The 17,804-nt window shown below is 36.8% G+C and overlaps 2 protein-coding genes across 2 annotated transcripts; one reads left to right on the plus strand and one right to left on the minus strand.

The window, feature by feature from the left end:
* The first annotated feature begins 6,987 nt into the window (after positions 1-6,987).
* Positions 6,988-8,389, plus strand: LOC149660993 (uncharacterized). The gene is made up of 3 exons (XM_089843642.1): positions 6,988-7,774; positions 7,816-7,929; positions 8,259-8,389. The coding sequence occupies exons 1-3, from the start codon at positions 6,988-6,990 to the stop codon at positions 8,387-8,389; spliced, it is 1,032 nt and encodes a 343-aa protein (XP_089699768.1).
* A 544-nt stretch (positions 8,390-8,933) lies between these two features.
* LOC149660994 (uncharacterized) lies at positions 8,934-17,292 on the minus strand. Its single transcript, XM_089843643.1, has 10 exons — positions 17,127-17,292; positions 12,462-12,596; positions 11,815-12,185; positions 11,611-11,707; positions 11,224-11,539; positions 10,753-11,162; positions 10,373-10,690; positions 9,802-10,314; positions 9,455-9,736; positions 8,934-9,397 (listed from the first exon to the last, which is right to left on the minus strand). The coding sequence occupies exons 1-10, from the start codon at positions 17,290-17,292 to the stop codon at positions 8,934-8,936; spliced, it is 3,072 nt and encodes a 1,023-aa protein (XP_089699769.1).
* Between the last annotated feature and the right edge of the window lie 512 nt (positions 17,293-17,804).

Below are 17,804 nucleotides of genomic sequence, written 5' to 3' on the forward strand. Positions count from 1 at the left end.
CTTCTGTTGGTATTGCCTATAAATCATGGTAAGAAAGGTTGCCTTGATTGTGCCACCCTAAGTTTAGAAATAACAATGTACCATAAACTAATACTGGAACTGTCGTATAGCGCCGCTTCTATTTCCAAAGCGATACTGTAATGATTTCAAAGCATAAGTAATATATTTACAAGAATCAACGGATGTTTTTTGATATTGGTGCGTAAAATATCATCAAGTCTTATAACGTACACTGAAAGAAAATTTATAGCTCTTTTGGTGGCGCTAATTTTAACACCATTTTTAGTGTGTTTTAACACTTCAAAGGGTGTTAAATCACACCCCTTTGCCCTAAATTAAAAAAAGACTGTGTAATTATGAGTATTTAGACTCCTTTTAAATCGTTAATTTACACCGTTTAACTCTTAAAAATGTTAACATACACTCTTAATATCCTTAATAAAAACGCGTCAGTATACACTTTGGTCGGGAGTGTGCCAGGATTTAGGACGCCAAATTTACGGGAATAGGATACATGTCAGTGATCCCGACCTATAGGTGTTTACTGTTCCGCGCCCGCCGCAACTGACTTGATCCAAACAAACCTTCTGTCTCCTCCCAAGTAGACCTTGTTCTAGATCCTATCCTGATTAATGACGTCATGAAACCTGACTAATCGCATTCTTGCCGAGGATCTTAAAGGAACATAACTTGCTTTGAAACCATTAATAAAAGATATGCACTTTTAAAGGAGTCAATATATTATTAAAGTGTTTATGTACACTATTAAGAGTGTTATTTTACACCCTAAAAGAGTTGATATACACTCGTTAAGGAGTTCATATACACTCTTTAAGGAGTTCATATACACTCTTTAAGGAGTTCATATACACTCTTTAAGGAGATAATAAACACTCTATAAGGAGTTAATAAACACTCCTAAAGAGTTCATTACGCTCACTTAGAAGCTAATATACGCTCATTTAGGAGTTAATATACATTCTTATAGGAGCTAATGTACGCTTTTATAAGAGCTAATATACGACCTTATAGGAGTTAATATACGCTTTTATAGGAGTTAATATACGCTCCTTAAAGAGTTAATATACGCTCCTTAAAGAGTTAATATACGCTCCTTAAAGAGTTAATATTCACTATAAAGATTTTGATACACTCTTAAAAGAATTAATATACACTCTTAAAAGAATTAATATACACTCTTATAGGAGTTAATATACGCTCCTTAAAGAGTTAATAAACACTCTCAAGAATAAACATACATTCTTGAAAGAGTTAATATACACTATAAAGATTTTGATACACTCTTAAAAGAGTTAATATACACTCTTAAAAGAGTTAATATACACTCTTATAGGAGTTAATATACGCTCTTTAAAGAGTTAATATACACTCTTAAAAGAGTTAATATACACTCTTAAAAGAGTTAATATACACTCTTAAAAGAGTTAATAAACACTCTCAAGAATTAATATACACTCTTAAAAGAGTTAATAAACACTCTCAAGAATTAATATACACTCTTAAAAGAGTTAATAAACACTCTCAAGAATTAATATACATTCTTAAAAGAGTTAATATACACTTTTAGTAGATTTTTATAGACTCTAATTAGATTTTTATACACTCTAAATAGATATTTATACACTCTAAATAGATTTTTATACACTCCTAAGAGAGTTAATAAGCGCTCCTAAAAGAGTTAATAAACACTCTTAAATGAGTATATACACACTCTAATATAAAATATATAAAATTTCTTTATAGCGAAATTTTACACACATTAAAGCTAAATTGACGCATTAAAACCTCATACATTTAAGCGCATTGACGAAAAAAGAGTTTCGCAAAAGCGTTAGGAAAAAGTTCAAGCTCAACTTTACCTAAAGCATATTTATTCTTAAAGTTTGTCACTGGTTACTGAGAGCTTGTAATAAAGTGAAGTAGGTGAAAATTCATAGATTCTCGTAAAGCTACGCCTGGTGAGTCGCTGTCAAAGGCGTATACAGACTAAATGGGAAGATGGACTGCAAAACCGCGTGTTGTCAATTATCGCGTCGTTCTCGAACTAGCTCTCAATAAGTCTCTAGCATTAAAAAGTATAGGAAGAGTCATACTTATGGAACATATCTTATGAACTTATGCGAAAGACTATGTTAAAATATCCAAGGTTTAAACATGTTTTTGAAAAGAACCTATTTTAACACTGCTTATAATACTTTACATTTATGGTGCTTATTTAGTGTAATTTCAATCTTCAACAACACCCTTAAATATACTATTGTTTTTTAGAAATAGTTCACCGATTTAACATCATTTTTGGTGTTATAAAATAACAAACTAATAAAACAAAAAAGTGAAGGACAGTGGTGCAATTTTTAGAAACAAAAAAGGCTAAAGATGAAGAATTAAAAAGTAATAATGGTGCACTATTAAAATAACTAAGTCGTTAAAGCGGCGAAACGTCAAGTGGCACTGCACTGCTTAAGATACTGTTGCTGTTCCGGCTGTTCCTACTAATGAAGCACTTTACTTTTAAGAGATCGTGACATTTTACCATTAAAAAACTAATGGCTGATGAAATTGATTTGACGATGTAATAATAGTTTTGCAAACGAAAAGCCAGAAAAATAGCAGTTTAAACTTTTGAATTAAAAAAACAGTGCTTTAAATGTTTCCTCTTTTTAGTTATGTCCAGTATTGCAGCGCACCCAATGCTATACTAATTTAAATGTGGGTTTCAAAGGGCGGCAAATTAAGACACTGGGCGCCGAGCATCAAAACTTCTAAATACGCCACTGCCTCTCCAGACGACACACCATAATCACTACAGCTAGTCTGCTTATAACCATAGCCCAGGCGTTGCCTAGGTTATATCAAGGCCCGAGTACGCTATTCTGGCTGGGGAGACTTTTAAGGAACACGACACGTTTTTGGTTCTTTTCTTTTCGAAGATGGCGTTCGCAATCCCATTTTAAGGGATCTTTTACTTATCTGAAATTGAAGGGCGAGTGCATAAATTTGATGGGCCAAATGCTTTAATTGAAAATTAATGTTTTCCATCGTTTTAAAACTACTAATAATACGTAATTATTTTTTGAATATTCCAATATTTATTCTTATTACGAATAATCACACCTAGCCGACTCGTTACTTGGAGCGAGAGTTTGTGAGCTCTGGTGAAATTCACAAAATCGTTGGCCCCCTACAAGGTACGAGCTCGACCTAGCCTCAAGACATACCTAAAAGCCGGCCGTAAGCCGCGGTATAAGCAAGAGGGCCAGGTTCAAAGAAAGCCGAGAGAAAATTGGACAGTGACGGGTTAATTTCCACGCTAATTTTCTGGTTTACCAAAAACTACAAATGAAAAACATTTTATAAAACTAGTTTGGAGTAAACTCGAAAAGCGAAAAGATTATTTAGATTCAACAAGAAAAGATAAATTTGTATTAAATGTTATTTGATCCACATTAATTTGAATCCAATCAAATCTAGTGAGAATTATGTAATCCTCTTTAGATTTGATTGGATTCAAATTATGGATCATCAATATTCGTACCTAATTCAAAATTTGAAGTAGCCAATTTTTGATGAAATGTGTTCAACGGTTATCGTCGGTTCTACTCCTACTTCGTTTTCTCTCAGTAATTTAAAATACTCGTTTCTAATAGAGTTTACATATAAAGGTACATTCATTGTGACGACAAATGCAATGACTTAAATGTAAGTTCGAAAATCACCGTAAGTACAAAAATTGTAAATTAAGTGTAAAAAGTGGTCAAGCCTGGGTGTGCAAATTTAGTATTCGAGTCGTCCCGCAGATCTACTCCAATTTATCACGGACAAGGTAGTCTGGACCATGGGTCCATAAACCTTTTAGCCTAAGAGTGATTATAACTTCCTAGAGTAGCAGAGGCATCTCTCTCTCTCTCTCGCTCTCTTTCTTTCTTTCTCTTTTCAAGGAACACGTCATTCACATCATTTATTGAAATCAAGTAGGCCTACTTTGAATAATATACTTTAAAATGTTTGTAAACTCTCACTAGTTGTTTACCTTTAATCTACCAGTTCTAAAAGGGATCGTCTTAGTATCGTGGCTTAATTTAGGGAATATTGATAGGAGGGAATGTTACCAGTCCACAAGTAAATTTGGATGGTCAGTATTATTTGAAGACATATCTTAATTTACGCCTTTGTTGTCAACACACAAATCCATCAACAACTCCTTGGAAAAAATCCAAAGTTTTAAAGATTAAGTAAAAAAACGGTTCTAGACAGTATTGGGGAATCCATATCAGCGGTCGCATGTTTTTATCGGCTTCTTACGTAATACTTAGCTTCGGCGTAATCGTGAAGCATTAAGCTTTAGGGTGAATTTATTAATTTTCGTAAGTAAACGCTCCATGATCAAAATTATGTCTCAAAAATTTCCGCGCAGTACAATCGGGCCAAGGGAAAAGAGCAGTGCTTGTATTAAAGCAATAAATGGACCCTGCAAGAACTGTAAAAAATTAACGCATGCTGAATGTACCGGTGTCAAGGCACCCGACGAACTGGAAATACTAGTCAATGGATCCATCAGTCACTTGAAATGCAAAAAGTGTATTAATGACCAAAATGAGAATTCTCTGGTTTTCAACCCGAGAAAGGAAGCCCCTATAATGCATGAATTTTCGATCGAAACACCGATGTGACTTTAAAAAACCCAACTTTCTTTAACGAATTTCTAGACCACTAGTAGGGGGAAAGTGCCGTTCCCAGCACAGGTACAGTGGAAGGCAGGGGAGGAGGAGGAGTTGAGGAGGAGGAGGAGTTGAGGAGGAGGAGATGTTGAGGAGGATTGTAAGATGGCGGGTGAGAAAACAAGATGGTGGATGAGACTTTGTACGTAAGCCTTTTGATTGACGCACCCCTCTCTCAGACCTGCAAGGGGTGTTTTTGATTGACAGGTCAATGAAGCGTGTTCGATTCTCGGATGTAGAAGTACATACATTGGAGTATGAAGATAGGGTGAATTATGATTTAAGAAATAAACAGTATTTTAATATGTTAATTAGATTAAAATTTATATGATTGGTCAAATCGTATGTAATGCTAAAGAATATTTGTGAATAAAAATCAACTTGATTCTTAAAAAGTGATTCATTCCTTAAAATGGACTTCAGCTTACAACACCCATTTAATGGTCTCATAGCCGGGGCGACACAATCGGGAAAATCATACTTTGTAGCTAACCTTATAAAGTATAAAGATATATGTATATCACCCTCTCCAGATAGGATAATATGGTGTTACACTGAATATCAACCGAAATTATTTAATTCGGTATTAGATCACACGCCTTCCGTCGAATTTCACGAAGGTATATTAAATGTGAATATATTAGACCCCAATATCAAGAATTTCGTTATACTTGATGATTTACCTTGTGAAATATCTAATAACAAGGATGTAACTAATTTGTTCATACGGGGATCGCACCACAAAAACACCTCTGTTTTTATTTTGATGCAAAATTTATATTACCCCGGGAAGGAAATTAGAACATTAAATTTAAACGCCCACTACTTGATAATATTCAAATCTCCTCGAGATAAATCGGCTATATTTCATTTAGCCAAACAGATTTGTCCCACTAATAGTAAATACGTCATCGACGCGTTCCATCAGGCAATTGCTAGAGATTTTGGGTATTTATGGGATGATTTAAAGCCAACGACGTCAGATGATCATAGACTACGGACGGGACTAATACCGGGCGAAGAAGCCGCAGTCTATATTCCAAAATGAAAAGAGTACATACGCATCAACATTTCTTAAATATCTGACTTCTTGTAATGCGTGTCAGAGAAAATACGCTATCAAACACGCTAGTAATGACTCTATCAAGGCTATAGTAGAATGTTGTTTAAATGCCCTACGCGGTAACGTGAAGTTATCAGACGACCAGAAGAAACGATTGAAGAAGCACTGTCTAATGTTACGGAAGTTATCTAAACAAAGCACTGTAGCAAAACGAAAAAAGATCCTTATTCAAAAAGGTGCATTTTTACCTCTTTTGTTAGCCCCCCTCTTATCACTTGTTAGCACTGCTGCTGGTGCAGCTATAAGCAGAGCAATTAAAAATGGCTAGAAAGATGATATTGGTACCTGAAGAGGTTTACCGCCGATTAAACTCACAACCAAAAGTTGAACATAGTGAAAATTTGGATACGAAGACTGTTTTGGTAGACAACAAATTGAACCAGACGCAAAAAGTTAACATGTACAATCATTTACTAACGAGTGCTATTAACAAAAGAAAAAAGAAGAAACCTGTTAAACAACTGAAAAAGAAAGATTGGTATTCTGAAATAGCCATGACAATACCAGATTCACACCTCAAACCAGCCATTGCCTTATACAAGTGGATTGATATCAACTCCAAGATTAATTGGTCTCCCAACGGGGAACTTATATACAGGGGACAACCAATCGTCGGGTCGAATATTATGGATATTTTACACGAATCTGTTAAAGGTTATAAAAGTAAACCGAAACACACTGTCGTTGGAATAAATCAGTTTTACGAAATGTTAATAAAAGAAAATGTACCAAAAACTATCGTGAGAAACAAATTCCCCTTTGGAGACTATACGAGTGTTGTACCAAATACCTATCTCGATGTATCTAAAAGCGATTTACCGAAAATTGATTATTATCCCCTAACCCCGGATTCCCACTATGGTAATGGTCTCCGCACTTGGATAAACTTGAAATAAAAAGAATATATATCAATATCACGTTTCATTTCTTTCACAAATTACTTACACGTTATCATGGAAGGATGTAACGACCCTTCTCCCATAGGGCTTCTAGCCTCCCTGTCCGTTTCATTTTTAAATAATCCCAAAGTTATTACGGCGCTTTTGATATTATTTGTTATTATAATTATCGAGTTATCTGATTTCGCTTATTGGTATACTCAAAAAACCTTAAACTGCACGGGTAATGGATAAACTAGAAGAAATATACTTCAATGAAAAAGATCCGGGGAGTTTCGGAGGTGTACAAGGACTATATAGGGCTGCGAGAGAAAAGGGGATTAACGTTCCCTTAAATGATGTTATTGAGTTCCTACAACGTCAAGATACGTATACACTACACAAACGCGCGAGGCACAACTTCAGAAGGAACAAGACTATTGTGTACGGTATAGATGAACAATGGCAACTTGATCTGGCAGACATGCAAAACATTAAGCGTCATAATGACGGATATAGATTTCTACTGTGCTGTATTGACGTATTCAGTAAATTTGCTTTCGCCGTCGCTATTAAAGACAAGACAGGACATACGATGGTTGCGGCGTTTAGATCCATTTTAGAGTCTGGTAGAAAACCCAAGATTGTTCAGTCGGATCTTGGGAATGAATTTCTAAATAAAGAATTGCAAAGTGAATTGAAACGTTTGGACATCAAGTTTTTCGCCACACACTCGGAAGTGAAATGTAGTATCGTTGAACGATTTAATCGAACCTTGAAGGAGCGAATGTACCGCTATTTTACGCAAAACGACACCTACAAATACATTGACGTATTACCCGACTTATTGGAATCGTATAATAACAACTACCACAAATCAATTAAATGCAAACCCACTGAAGTGACCGAGGAAAATTCGAAACAAATCTGGTTAAATTTGTACGGGAAAGTTAACTTTTCGCCCCCAGTTTCATACCCCTTTGAAATTGATGATTTAGTTAGAATAAGCAAAAATAAAGAACGTTTGAAAAAGGGTATTTGGCCAATTATACCGAAGAACTATTCAAAGTAACAGAACGGATCCCGAGAGATCCACCCGTATATAAACTGAAGGATTTGAACTCCGAGCTCATTTCTGGCGTGTTCTACAAAGAGGAAATACAGAAAGTTGGCAAGGACCTAGAAAACTGTAAATTTAAAATTGAAAAAGTATTACGAAAACGTAAAAAACCTGACGGTACTAAGGAACTTCTCGTACGGTGGAGAGGGTATAGTTCCGAATTTGATTCCTGGGTGCAAGAAATCGACGTAAAATGAGTTTCTACATCACACTACCCTCTGATTCTAAAACGCAATATTTCAAAGGAAATACTATAAGCAAGTTCAGAGCGTATCTACCAGAATCTATAATACTAGAGAGATCTCACGAGGTTGCTCTGGCTGAAATAAGCTATCCCAGAACATGGAATAATGTAAAAAAGGAGTGCATAGTTCGCATTTGGGATAATTCGTTCGTAGGTGTTGTTTCGGATGCAATGGATGAATTACCAGAGGAAGGTTCCGGCTTAGGTGAATCCGAAGAGATAATTAACGGAGTGAATGAAAACCGGGATATAGCCATAGTTATACCTCCCGGATATTGGAGTTAATATTTGCCGAAGCGCTACCGGCTACAATTGCCGTCGTTTACTATTCCGAATTTCAATCTTTGATTGAAATTGACAAAAACCGAGCCGTTTTATTCGATCAAAGCTCATAATGGACTCTCAACAACTTGAGAGAATATTAGGGCGTGACCCATACACTAGGAATTTGTTCCGGAGAATATTTCCGGCGGATAAACTACCACTAACTGTTAAAACATTTCCATCGCTATTTATTGTGAACACTGATACGTCTAAAAGGGGAGGAAAACATTGGACGGTTATATACATTTCGAGGAAAAAGAATACCGAATTCTTTGAAAGCTATGGAAATCCTCCGGGTTTATTTAAATTTAACGATTTTGTGGAGCGAAACAGCCTAACTGTTTAATTTGGCGGCTATTGCATTTACTTTTCATTGTATAGATGTAGGGGAGTTAAAATGTTTGATATAATAAAACGATTTTCTAAAAATAAAAATGTTAACGATAATATGATTTCTGAATATATGTATAAGAATTACTCAATAAATTTGTTATAATTTTTCTCTTTATTTTGTATTTATATGCCCGTGGGCTATTGTCGAAACACCATCATTTAAAATGTCACGCTTATCGTCGCAGGGATTGAGACATAGTTTGGTTTGTCTTACAGTTTTTAAAACGTGCTTGTCACTCACAATTCGGACCATCTCCGCGGTGGTCAGCTCGCGGTTGAACAAGCACTCGCGGTAATGCGCGTGCCGGACGCGTTTCTGCACGACGTGCTTGCAAACTCCATTGCACGTCTTCTTTTCCCCCTTGTCCGACAAGATACTGTACATCTTCGGTCTTAAACCGCAAAACTCTATGATCGGGGTGCCGTCCAATTCATCTTTAAACTTCCCCAGTCTTTTCTTGTTCACGTCACTGTGAAGTGGATGGTCACGTGGATAGCCTGAGAAATCATCCTTGTCCGTTTGAGCGGCGAAGTCTTCGTATAAATCCCGAGTCTCAATGTGATAGGTGAGGCTGTCTATAATTTTACATAAGGTTAGTACACGTAAGCCTTGCATATCTACCTAAAACATACCGGTATCTCTAAAGAGGAGTTTCGCCCTATCACCATACTCCTTTCTAATTACGTCATAATGAAATTGATACATCAATAATTTTGACAGGTCCAAAATGGCAAACCCCGTGTATATTGGCCGGTTTAACACCAACTTCTTCTTGGCGGAATGAATTCCAACTAGTTCGTTGTGGAAAATTGTAAACCGTTCGAAGGCCGGTGAACTAGCTTTTTTGACGGCCTTTTCGGGAGTGGTCACGAGATTGAAATCCTGGCGATTTCGAAGGTTCTCCATGGTTTTTCCTTGGGGAGAGAAAAAAAATAATTAATTCCATTTTTTTGGATTATTCTAATTTATAATTACACACCAAACAACTCATTGTTCATCAATTTGAAGAGATCCTTCTCGAAATCATCGGTCGCCTTCGTTCTCTTCTCCGTGTTGAAGTTAATGGATGGCTTTAACCAAGCCCCTTGCTCGAATTTCATTATTCGGTGAATTTTTGTGATTTTCAGCCCCATTGACACGTAATATTTTAAATTACGATAATGAACTATGTATCGTTCCTTGTTGAGGAGGTTGGGGACTAATTTGGGTAAGGATTCCTTGATTGGAATGTTAAGTGCACTCGTCTGCCCTTTCGAATATTCCGAGAACATCTGGGGTTTTATTGACATGGATTCTGGAGCCAGCGCGTAGCAGTTATGTTCATGATGTAGTGTTTCAGGGTACTCCATTTCCACTTCGATGATATAGCCCTCCTGTGCGGTGTCAGGGCAGTCTAGAATGTCGTGCTCGGAGTTGAGGTTGGGTTCCTCCCACCGGAAATTTCTCATGGGCATAGCGTCACACATGACCGTCCCATAAAGGTTGTTGCAATCTATTGTAATTGATTGTTAGTATTTGAAAATGTGTTCAGGATAACTTGTATATCCTACCTAGATAACAGATGTAACTTTCCGGTTTTGATGCGTCGTAATTATCTAGATATCTGTTGTTCGCCGCCGCGAAGCGATGACTTATCATGGATACCCCTCCCCTAATCCCCTTTTCGATGAAGAGGTGCATGTTCTCATCCAATAGCAAGTCTAGGTGTACCTTTGTCATACATAGCGCGGCTTGCCAGGCAAAACCAGGTAATGTATATGAATGTGCAGGGTCTAGACGATAGTACGTCATGCACTTTTTGCGGAAGTTTTGGAAAACATCCGCTAGGAGTAGTGTATCGGACAGGACATACAAATCGTGGTACCCTCCTTTAAAAACAATACTGATATTAGTAATTAATCATCTCGAGTGTGTGTTATCATGATCATACCCAAATTCTGAATGTTGAATGATTGCCATACGTTTTGAGCGTGGGCGTAATCATCCGGTTTGAGTGGCTCATCCGTGAGGTCGTTGTGGAAACTCTTAATTGATGGTAGTTGCTTTTCAGAGAAGCGTTTCTCAGAATCCATGTAAGTGTATGGGTATACACCTTTCCGAAGAAGTAACTTGACTTCGGTCGGATTGAAAACTGCGTTTAGGAGCGGAAATTTTTCTGATCCCCCTTTCGCAACATTTGAAACCAACGATTCCAGGGATGCAGGCAGGAACCGGATACTATCCACGAAGCGCAGATTTCCCAGCGTGAATGAAATGTATGTCTCACTATTGGTTGCTATACAGTCAATCTTTTTGTTTCGAATCATCGCAATTTGCTGCATAATTAGATGCGCATCGTACCTATCCGGTGATCGATAGTTATTAAATAGATCTAATTAGACATAATGATAATTTAAATTACCTGCTGAGATTGTGCATAACAACTGGTATGAATTTTGGTGCTTTCAATTTCAAGTTGCAGCTTTGACACGCACTCCCTCTATATTTTCCAGTGTAGTGGTCATGGTCGCGTATTTTGATTGTAGTAGCCGTGAAGGATTCTTCACATATGTAACAACGAGTTGCAGATTCGTGTGAAACTTCCTCGACTGTTGTTAATTGCATTGGTATGTTCTCCTTGAGTTTTTCAACAATAATGTCAGATTCGTCCAACAGCATTTTCAAAAATTTCATCGCTCCGTCAACCCCTCTGTATACTTCGTGTTTAACGAGGTTTCCTATGATAGCGTGAATATTTGTAAGATAACCGGTTATTCCGTTCGGGGGAGGGTGGGGGTCTAGAATTTACCGGTTGGTCCAACTATTGCGTATGAAAAACCACACGCCTTATGCAACGCCAAAGTAGTTGTTGAAGACAACGATGACTCTGGTAAACATGTTGTCACCTTTGCGAGAATCGATTCAAAATCGGCAACAATAATATATGGAACCTCTATCGATGTAATGAAACATTATAATTTTGTCTTGCACTTGGTTATATTTAGTAAATTACCATTTGATTCCATCCAAAGTTTTTAAATTTCAATATAGGTTCACTATGCGGCATAATCACACGTTGCGGGTCGTGTACCCTACATTCACGCACGTGATTATTGTGAACTGTTTCGGTGACGTTTCTTTTCAAACAATATCGGCAGTAGAATGATTGGTGACAATGTTTCGTGAAACCGTTAAACAATCGGCTAAGGTGGCGAATTAACACGTAGTGTTTTGATTTTCCATTGGAAACCAAGAGAAGATCAATTTGTCTAGATTCGTGCACTTTATTCTCGCTTACGTAACGTGGAAAATATCCTTTTTCGTACTCGAAAATATTCACTGATAAATTGTTCACCTCCTCAAACCGTTTAAGTTTAAACGTATCTAATTCAAAAGGGAAAGTGATTCCACACAAATTGAGTTCGTTCTCATACGGCCTATAATGTGATATGCGGTTTGCGTTGACTAACGCTGGGTGAAGTTTTGCTATTATGGACCACAAGAAACACTTATTGTCAGTTGGATCTTCCGGGTTAACATTCTCCGTTGCCTTTTTATTTTCAATCACGGGTGGTAATTGAAAATATGTTCCACCCACTAGGGGTAAATACTGGATAATGTTGATTTGTATAAATAATATTCGGTCTAAAACCCACCCACTTCCCATAGCTTCGAAGCTAATCATACTCTCGGCAATTTTATCTTGACTCGAGTCGATTTGTTGTGGGATAACTTCCGGTGCCAATGTGGCATGCGTAAATCCTCGGAAATATGGGCTAATTTCGGTTTCAGCACCTGTATTTCCAAGTTCACGTGTATACCGCGCGCGAACCGTTAAATACCATTTAATTCCCTTTTTATCGTTCAATTTGTTTCTGAGATATGATTCTAGTTTTCCCTGTTTATTGATGAATAAAATCGGGTCCGTAACACCGTCAGGTGCGGTGATTCGAGCCGAGAAAATCGCGTTATCGAGCGCGTTAATCTCCTCAATGTCCGGTTGTTGACTCCCGGGTTGTTCTCCCTTGCCAAAATCGCGGTTCGAATTTCAAGACTTATTTAAGTACCGTAATAAGTCCCCACTAGGTACACCGGCAGTCCAAAAACGAGACTTATTTGAGTTTGGATTTCTAAATTTACAAGACTTGTAGCAGTACCCCTCGAGTCTCTTAATTGGGCATTCCATTAAGTCTCTTTTTTGGACACTATAGTAAGATTCTTTCGAATCTCTATTTTGGATACTATTGTAAGTTTCCATCGGGTGTTCATATTTTGATACTAGAGTAATACTCCCTCGAGTCTCTTTTTGGACACTTTAGTAAGATTCCCTTGAGTCCCTTATTTGGACATTATAGTAAGACTTCCAGGAGTGTCGTATTTGAATGCTAATGTAAGATTTCCTGCAGTCTTTTTTTTTGGACACTAATGTAAGATTTCATAGAGTCTTTCATTTGGACACTAATGTAAGATTTCATAGAGTCTTTCATTTGGACACTATAGCAAGATTCCCTCTAGTCTCTACTTCGGACACTATAGCAAGATTCCCTCTAGTCTCTACTTCGGACACTGTAGTAAGACTCCCTGGAGTGTCGTATTTGGATGCTATTGTAAGATTTCCTCGCATCTCTTATTTGTATACTATTATAAGATTCCCTGGAGTCTCTTGCTCTTATACTATTGTAAGATTCCCTCGAGTCTCTTCCTTGTATACTATTATAAAATTCCCTGGAGTCTCTTGCTTGTATACTATTGCAAGATTCCCTGGAGTCTCTTACTTGTATACTATTGTAAGATTCCCTGGAGTCTCTTACTTGTATACTATTGTAAGATTCCCTGGAGTCTCTTACTTGTATACTATTGTAAGATTCCCTGGAGTCTCTTACTTGTATACTATTGTAAGATTCCCTGGAGTCTCTTACTTGTATACTATTGTAAGATTCCCTCGAGTCTCTTACTTGTATACTATTGCAAGATTCCCTCGATTTTCTGTTGTTTAATTGCAAATTGCAAAAAAAAACAAGGAAAAAACTATATTAGTTTATATGGGTCCAAATTTGACACCGTTACAGGTGTTCATTTACACCCCTAAAAGGGTTTAATAACACTTATTTGAGCAATTGGTGTCAAAGATAAGATTAAAATGGTGCAATAGAGGTGTAGTTTAACACCTTTTTAACTCTTATATCGAACTAAACGTTAATCGTTTACTCTCATATGAGTGTTTGATTTATTCGCGAATAGCGCTATATTCATAGCAAGGTTCCACCTTGAGAGAACTTAAGAGGACAGTTCTAACATGCAGAGCTATAACCCTTTAGACAAGGGTAGTTCTCTCATGCAATGTGAAACTGCACAAAATCCAGCGTGAAACTGCATGATATGTTGGTCATTTTCACCGACTTAATAACTTCTGAAATGGCAGAAAGTTTTAAATTAGTAAAAATGCATCGGGTGTTAAATTGGTTTTGGAGGCTATAATATCCCAGCAGTAGATACAGACGAACTCGTTAAATTTAACAATCTCTTTTCACGAAGAGTTTTTCGAACACCAGAAACGCGTTTGACCGAATCTACTCTAAAATATTTAAAAAAAAACAAACCATTTTCTACTCTAATTTTACTCAAAATAAAGATAAGACATGTCACAAAAGCATGTGCCCCACATGTTGGCCTCTCAAGCTGGCGTCTATAGTCCATAACGGTGGAACGAATTCTACGCTACACCATGGCCACAGGTCTCTTCAAGGCCTGAATATGTGGGTGCACAATATGCCTCTGACATTGGTGCAAGGATGTGAGCCCCCCTCTCCCCAATTGTAACAATAATAATAATAGTCGCCCTACTGTGAGGCCAGTACCTAACCTAGTCTCGTTTCTTTAGTGTCACACAATACTTTTAAGAGCATCGCGTAACACTTTCAAGAGTGCAATAGCGTTGCTAGGGCTTGAAATTTGGGGGGCTTAATCTTATTATTCGTATATTAAAGATTTACAAACTTTTATGATAAAGAGTACGGAACCGAGTTATTGACTATGAGACAATTGTAGATGAAAGAATTTCGCTCGTCTTTTTTAAGTTTAGTTTTCGTTTGCTTTTAGTCCCCACTACTGTTTGATATTGAAATTCATCTCTACAAAGATGAACCTTAACGAACTTTTCATTATAATTTATATACACTTTATTGTTAAAGAATTTTAGGGGGCTACGAGCAATTTTTTGGTATAGTTTACGGATTATTTTGAGGGGGCTAACTTTTAAATTTGGGGGCGCTATAGCCCCCATAAAAGGCCTAGCGACGCCACCACGAGAGTGTCGCATAACACTTTTAAGAGTGTCGCATAACGCTTTTAAGAGTGTCAACTAACACGTTTAGCAGTGCTTTATGAATGTACAATACCGTTGGATTAAGAATTTCCTTGTTAATTTTATTTAATGGATAAAAATATATTCTTTCATGAATATCATCTTTAAAAAAAACGTTTAAAAATTAAGGTTTTCAATAATTTTTTACTGTTCGGATTGACTTAAATATTAAAACATTAATGAAAATGAAAGACCTTTTTTAAAAAACCTGCAGTATACTATAATTTTACATGTTTAATTTCAAAACGGTGTTTTAATGGTGTTATTTTACACCGAATTTACACTTTAAATTGGCCCCTAAAAACTCAACGTAATAAAACTCTCTTTTGGGTGTTTTTACGGTGTTTACACCATTTTAACACTTTTTTAACACTTCCATTTCTTAGAGTGTAGAAAGAATCTCTTTCCAATCTCAAAAACTAAGCCTTATTTGGTGAGATTAAAATGTGTCTTATAGGAGTCCTATAATAAGTCGCAGATTTGTGTTCTCAATGAAGTCTAGAAAGAATCGCTTTCCAACCTCAAAAACTAAGCCTTATTTGGTGAGATTAAAATGTGTCTTATAGGAGTCCTATAATAAGTCGCAGATTTGTGTTCTCAATCAAGTCTAGAAAGAATCGTTTTCCAATCTCAAAAATTAAGCCCTATTTAGTGAGATTAAATTGTGTCTCATAGGAGTCCTACAATAAGTCGCAGATTTGTGTTCTCAATCAAGTCTAGAAAGAATCGCTTTCCAATCTCAAAAACTAAGCCTTATTTGGTGAGATTAAAATGTGTCTTATAGGTGTCCTATAATAAGTCGCAGATTTGTGTTCTCAATCAAGTCTAGAAAGAATCGTTTTCCAATCTCAAAAACTAAGCCCTATTTAGTGAGATTAAATTGTGTCTCATAGGAGTCCTACAATAAGTCGCAGATTTGTGTTCTCAATCAAGTCTAGAAAGAATCGCTTTCCAATCTCAAAAACTAAGCCTTATTTGGTGAGATTAAAATGTGTCTCATAGGAGTCCTACAATAAGTCGCAGATTTGTGTTCTCAATCAAGTCTAGAAAGAATCGCTTTCCAATCTCAAAAACTAAGCCTTATTTGGTGAGATTAAAATGTGTCTCATAGGAGTCCTACAATAAGTCGCAGATTTGTGTTCTCAATCAAGTCTAGAAAGAATCGCTTACCAATCTCAAAAACTAAGCCTTATTTAGTGAGATTAAAATGTGTCTCATAGGAGTCCTACAATAAGTCGCAGATTTGTGTTCTCAATCAAGTCTAGAAAGAATCGCTTTCCAATCTCAAAAACTAAGCCTTATTTGGTGAGATTAAAATGTGTCTTATAGGAGTCCTATAATAAGTCGCAGATTTGTGTTCTCAATCAAGTCTAGAAAGAATCGTTTTCCAATCTCAAAAATTAAGCCCTATTTAGTGAGATTAAATTGTGTCTCATAGGAGTCCTACAATAAGTCGCAGATTTGTGTTCTCAATCAAGTCTAGAAAGAATCGCTTTCCAATCTCAAAAACTAAGCCTTATTTGGTGAGATTAAAATGTGTCTCATAGGAGTCCTACAATAAGTCGCAGATTTGTGTTCTCAATCAAGTCTAGAAAGAATCGCTTTCCAATCTCAAAAACTAAGCCTTATTTGGTGAGATTAAAATGTGTCTCATAGGAGTCCTACAATAAGTCGCAGATTTGTGTTCTCAATCAAGTCTAGAAAGAATCGCTTTCCAATCTCAAAAACTAAGCCCAATTTAGTGAGATTAAAATGTGTCTTATAGGAGTCCTATAATAAGTCGCAGATTTGTGTTCTCAATCAAGTCTAGAAGCAATCCTTTTACAGTCTCTAAAACTGAGCCCTTTTATGTAAGACTAAATTTAGTCTCAAAGAAGTCCAATATGAAACCATTATATTTTTTAACAATTTTTGAGACAAGTTTGGTACCCAAATATCCTTGATCCTTATTTTAGACTTACTTTTTACTAAAATAAGACTCTCATTTTGGTAAGGGTCTACCGCGTTGTGTTCGGCTTCCCAGTTTTCTTTAAATTCATTTAAACCCGCATCATCTTGCGAGAGCAAAACATCACCATCTTCATTTTCCCTACCCCTACCATCTAGATTTTGTCTATCCTCCCACATCTTTATAAACGCATCAAGTCCTTCGATATCTTGGGTAGATAACGTCTCATCTGGTATCGGCGCATTTTCTACATATAAATTAAGAATTAATTCCTACACTAATTCAAATGTCGAGTTTTACGACTAACGCAACTAAACCCCTGGTGGGTACCCACACCCTGTACATCAATTTGTGGAGGTGAGGGGCTTTACAGGGGAAATCAATAAACTAAATATTTACCATTTTCAACTCTGATTCTTTTTCTTTTCTCTGGGATCGGTGCCGCTTTTCTCTTTACGGGAGAATTGGGAGGGGTGACGCGGTGAGATGGTCCGGGTTGCGGGGATGCTGGACGCGTATTATTTTCCGCGACGTGGTTTTCCACAACATTATTTTCCGCGGGGTGACCGCGATGTATTTGCCGTTGATGACGGGTTAAATTATCTCTCCGCGAAAATGACTTATCGCAAACTGGACACGCAAAAGAAATATTACCGTGTTTGACCCGCATATGTCGAGTGAGGTTCCGCTA

The sequence above is a fragment of the Phalangium opilio genome, unplaced genomic scaffold (assembly GCF_054372755.1).
Source record: "Phalangium opilio isolate 3A_F unplaced genomic scaffold, DU_Popi_V2 ptg000070l_1, whole genome shotgun sequence".
NCBI lineage: Eukaryota > Metazoa > Arthropoda > Arachnida > Opiliones > Phalangiidae > Phalangium > Phalangium opilio.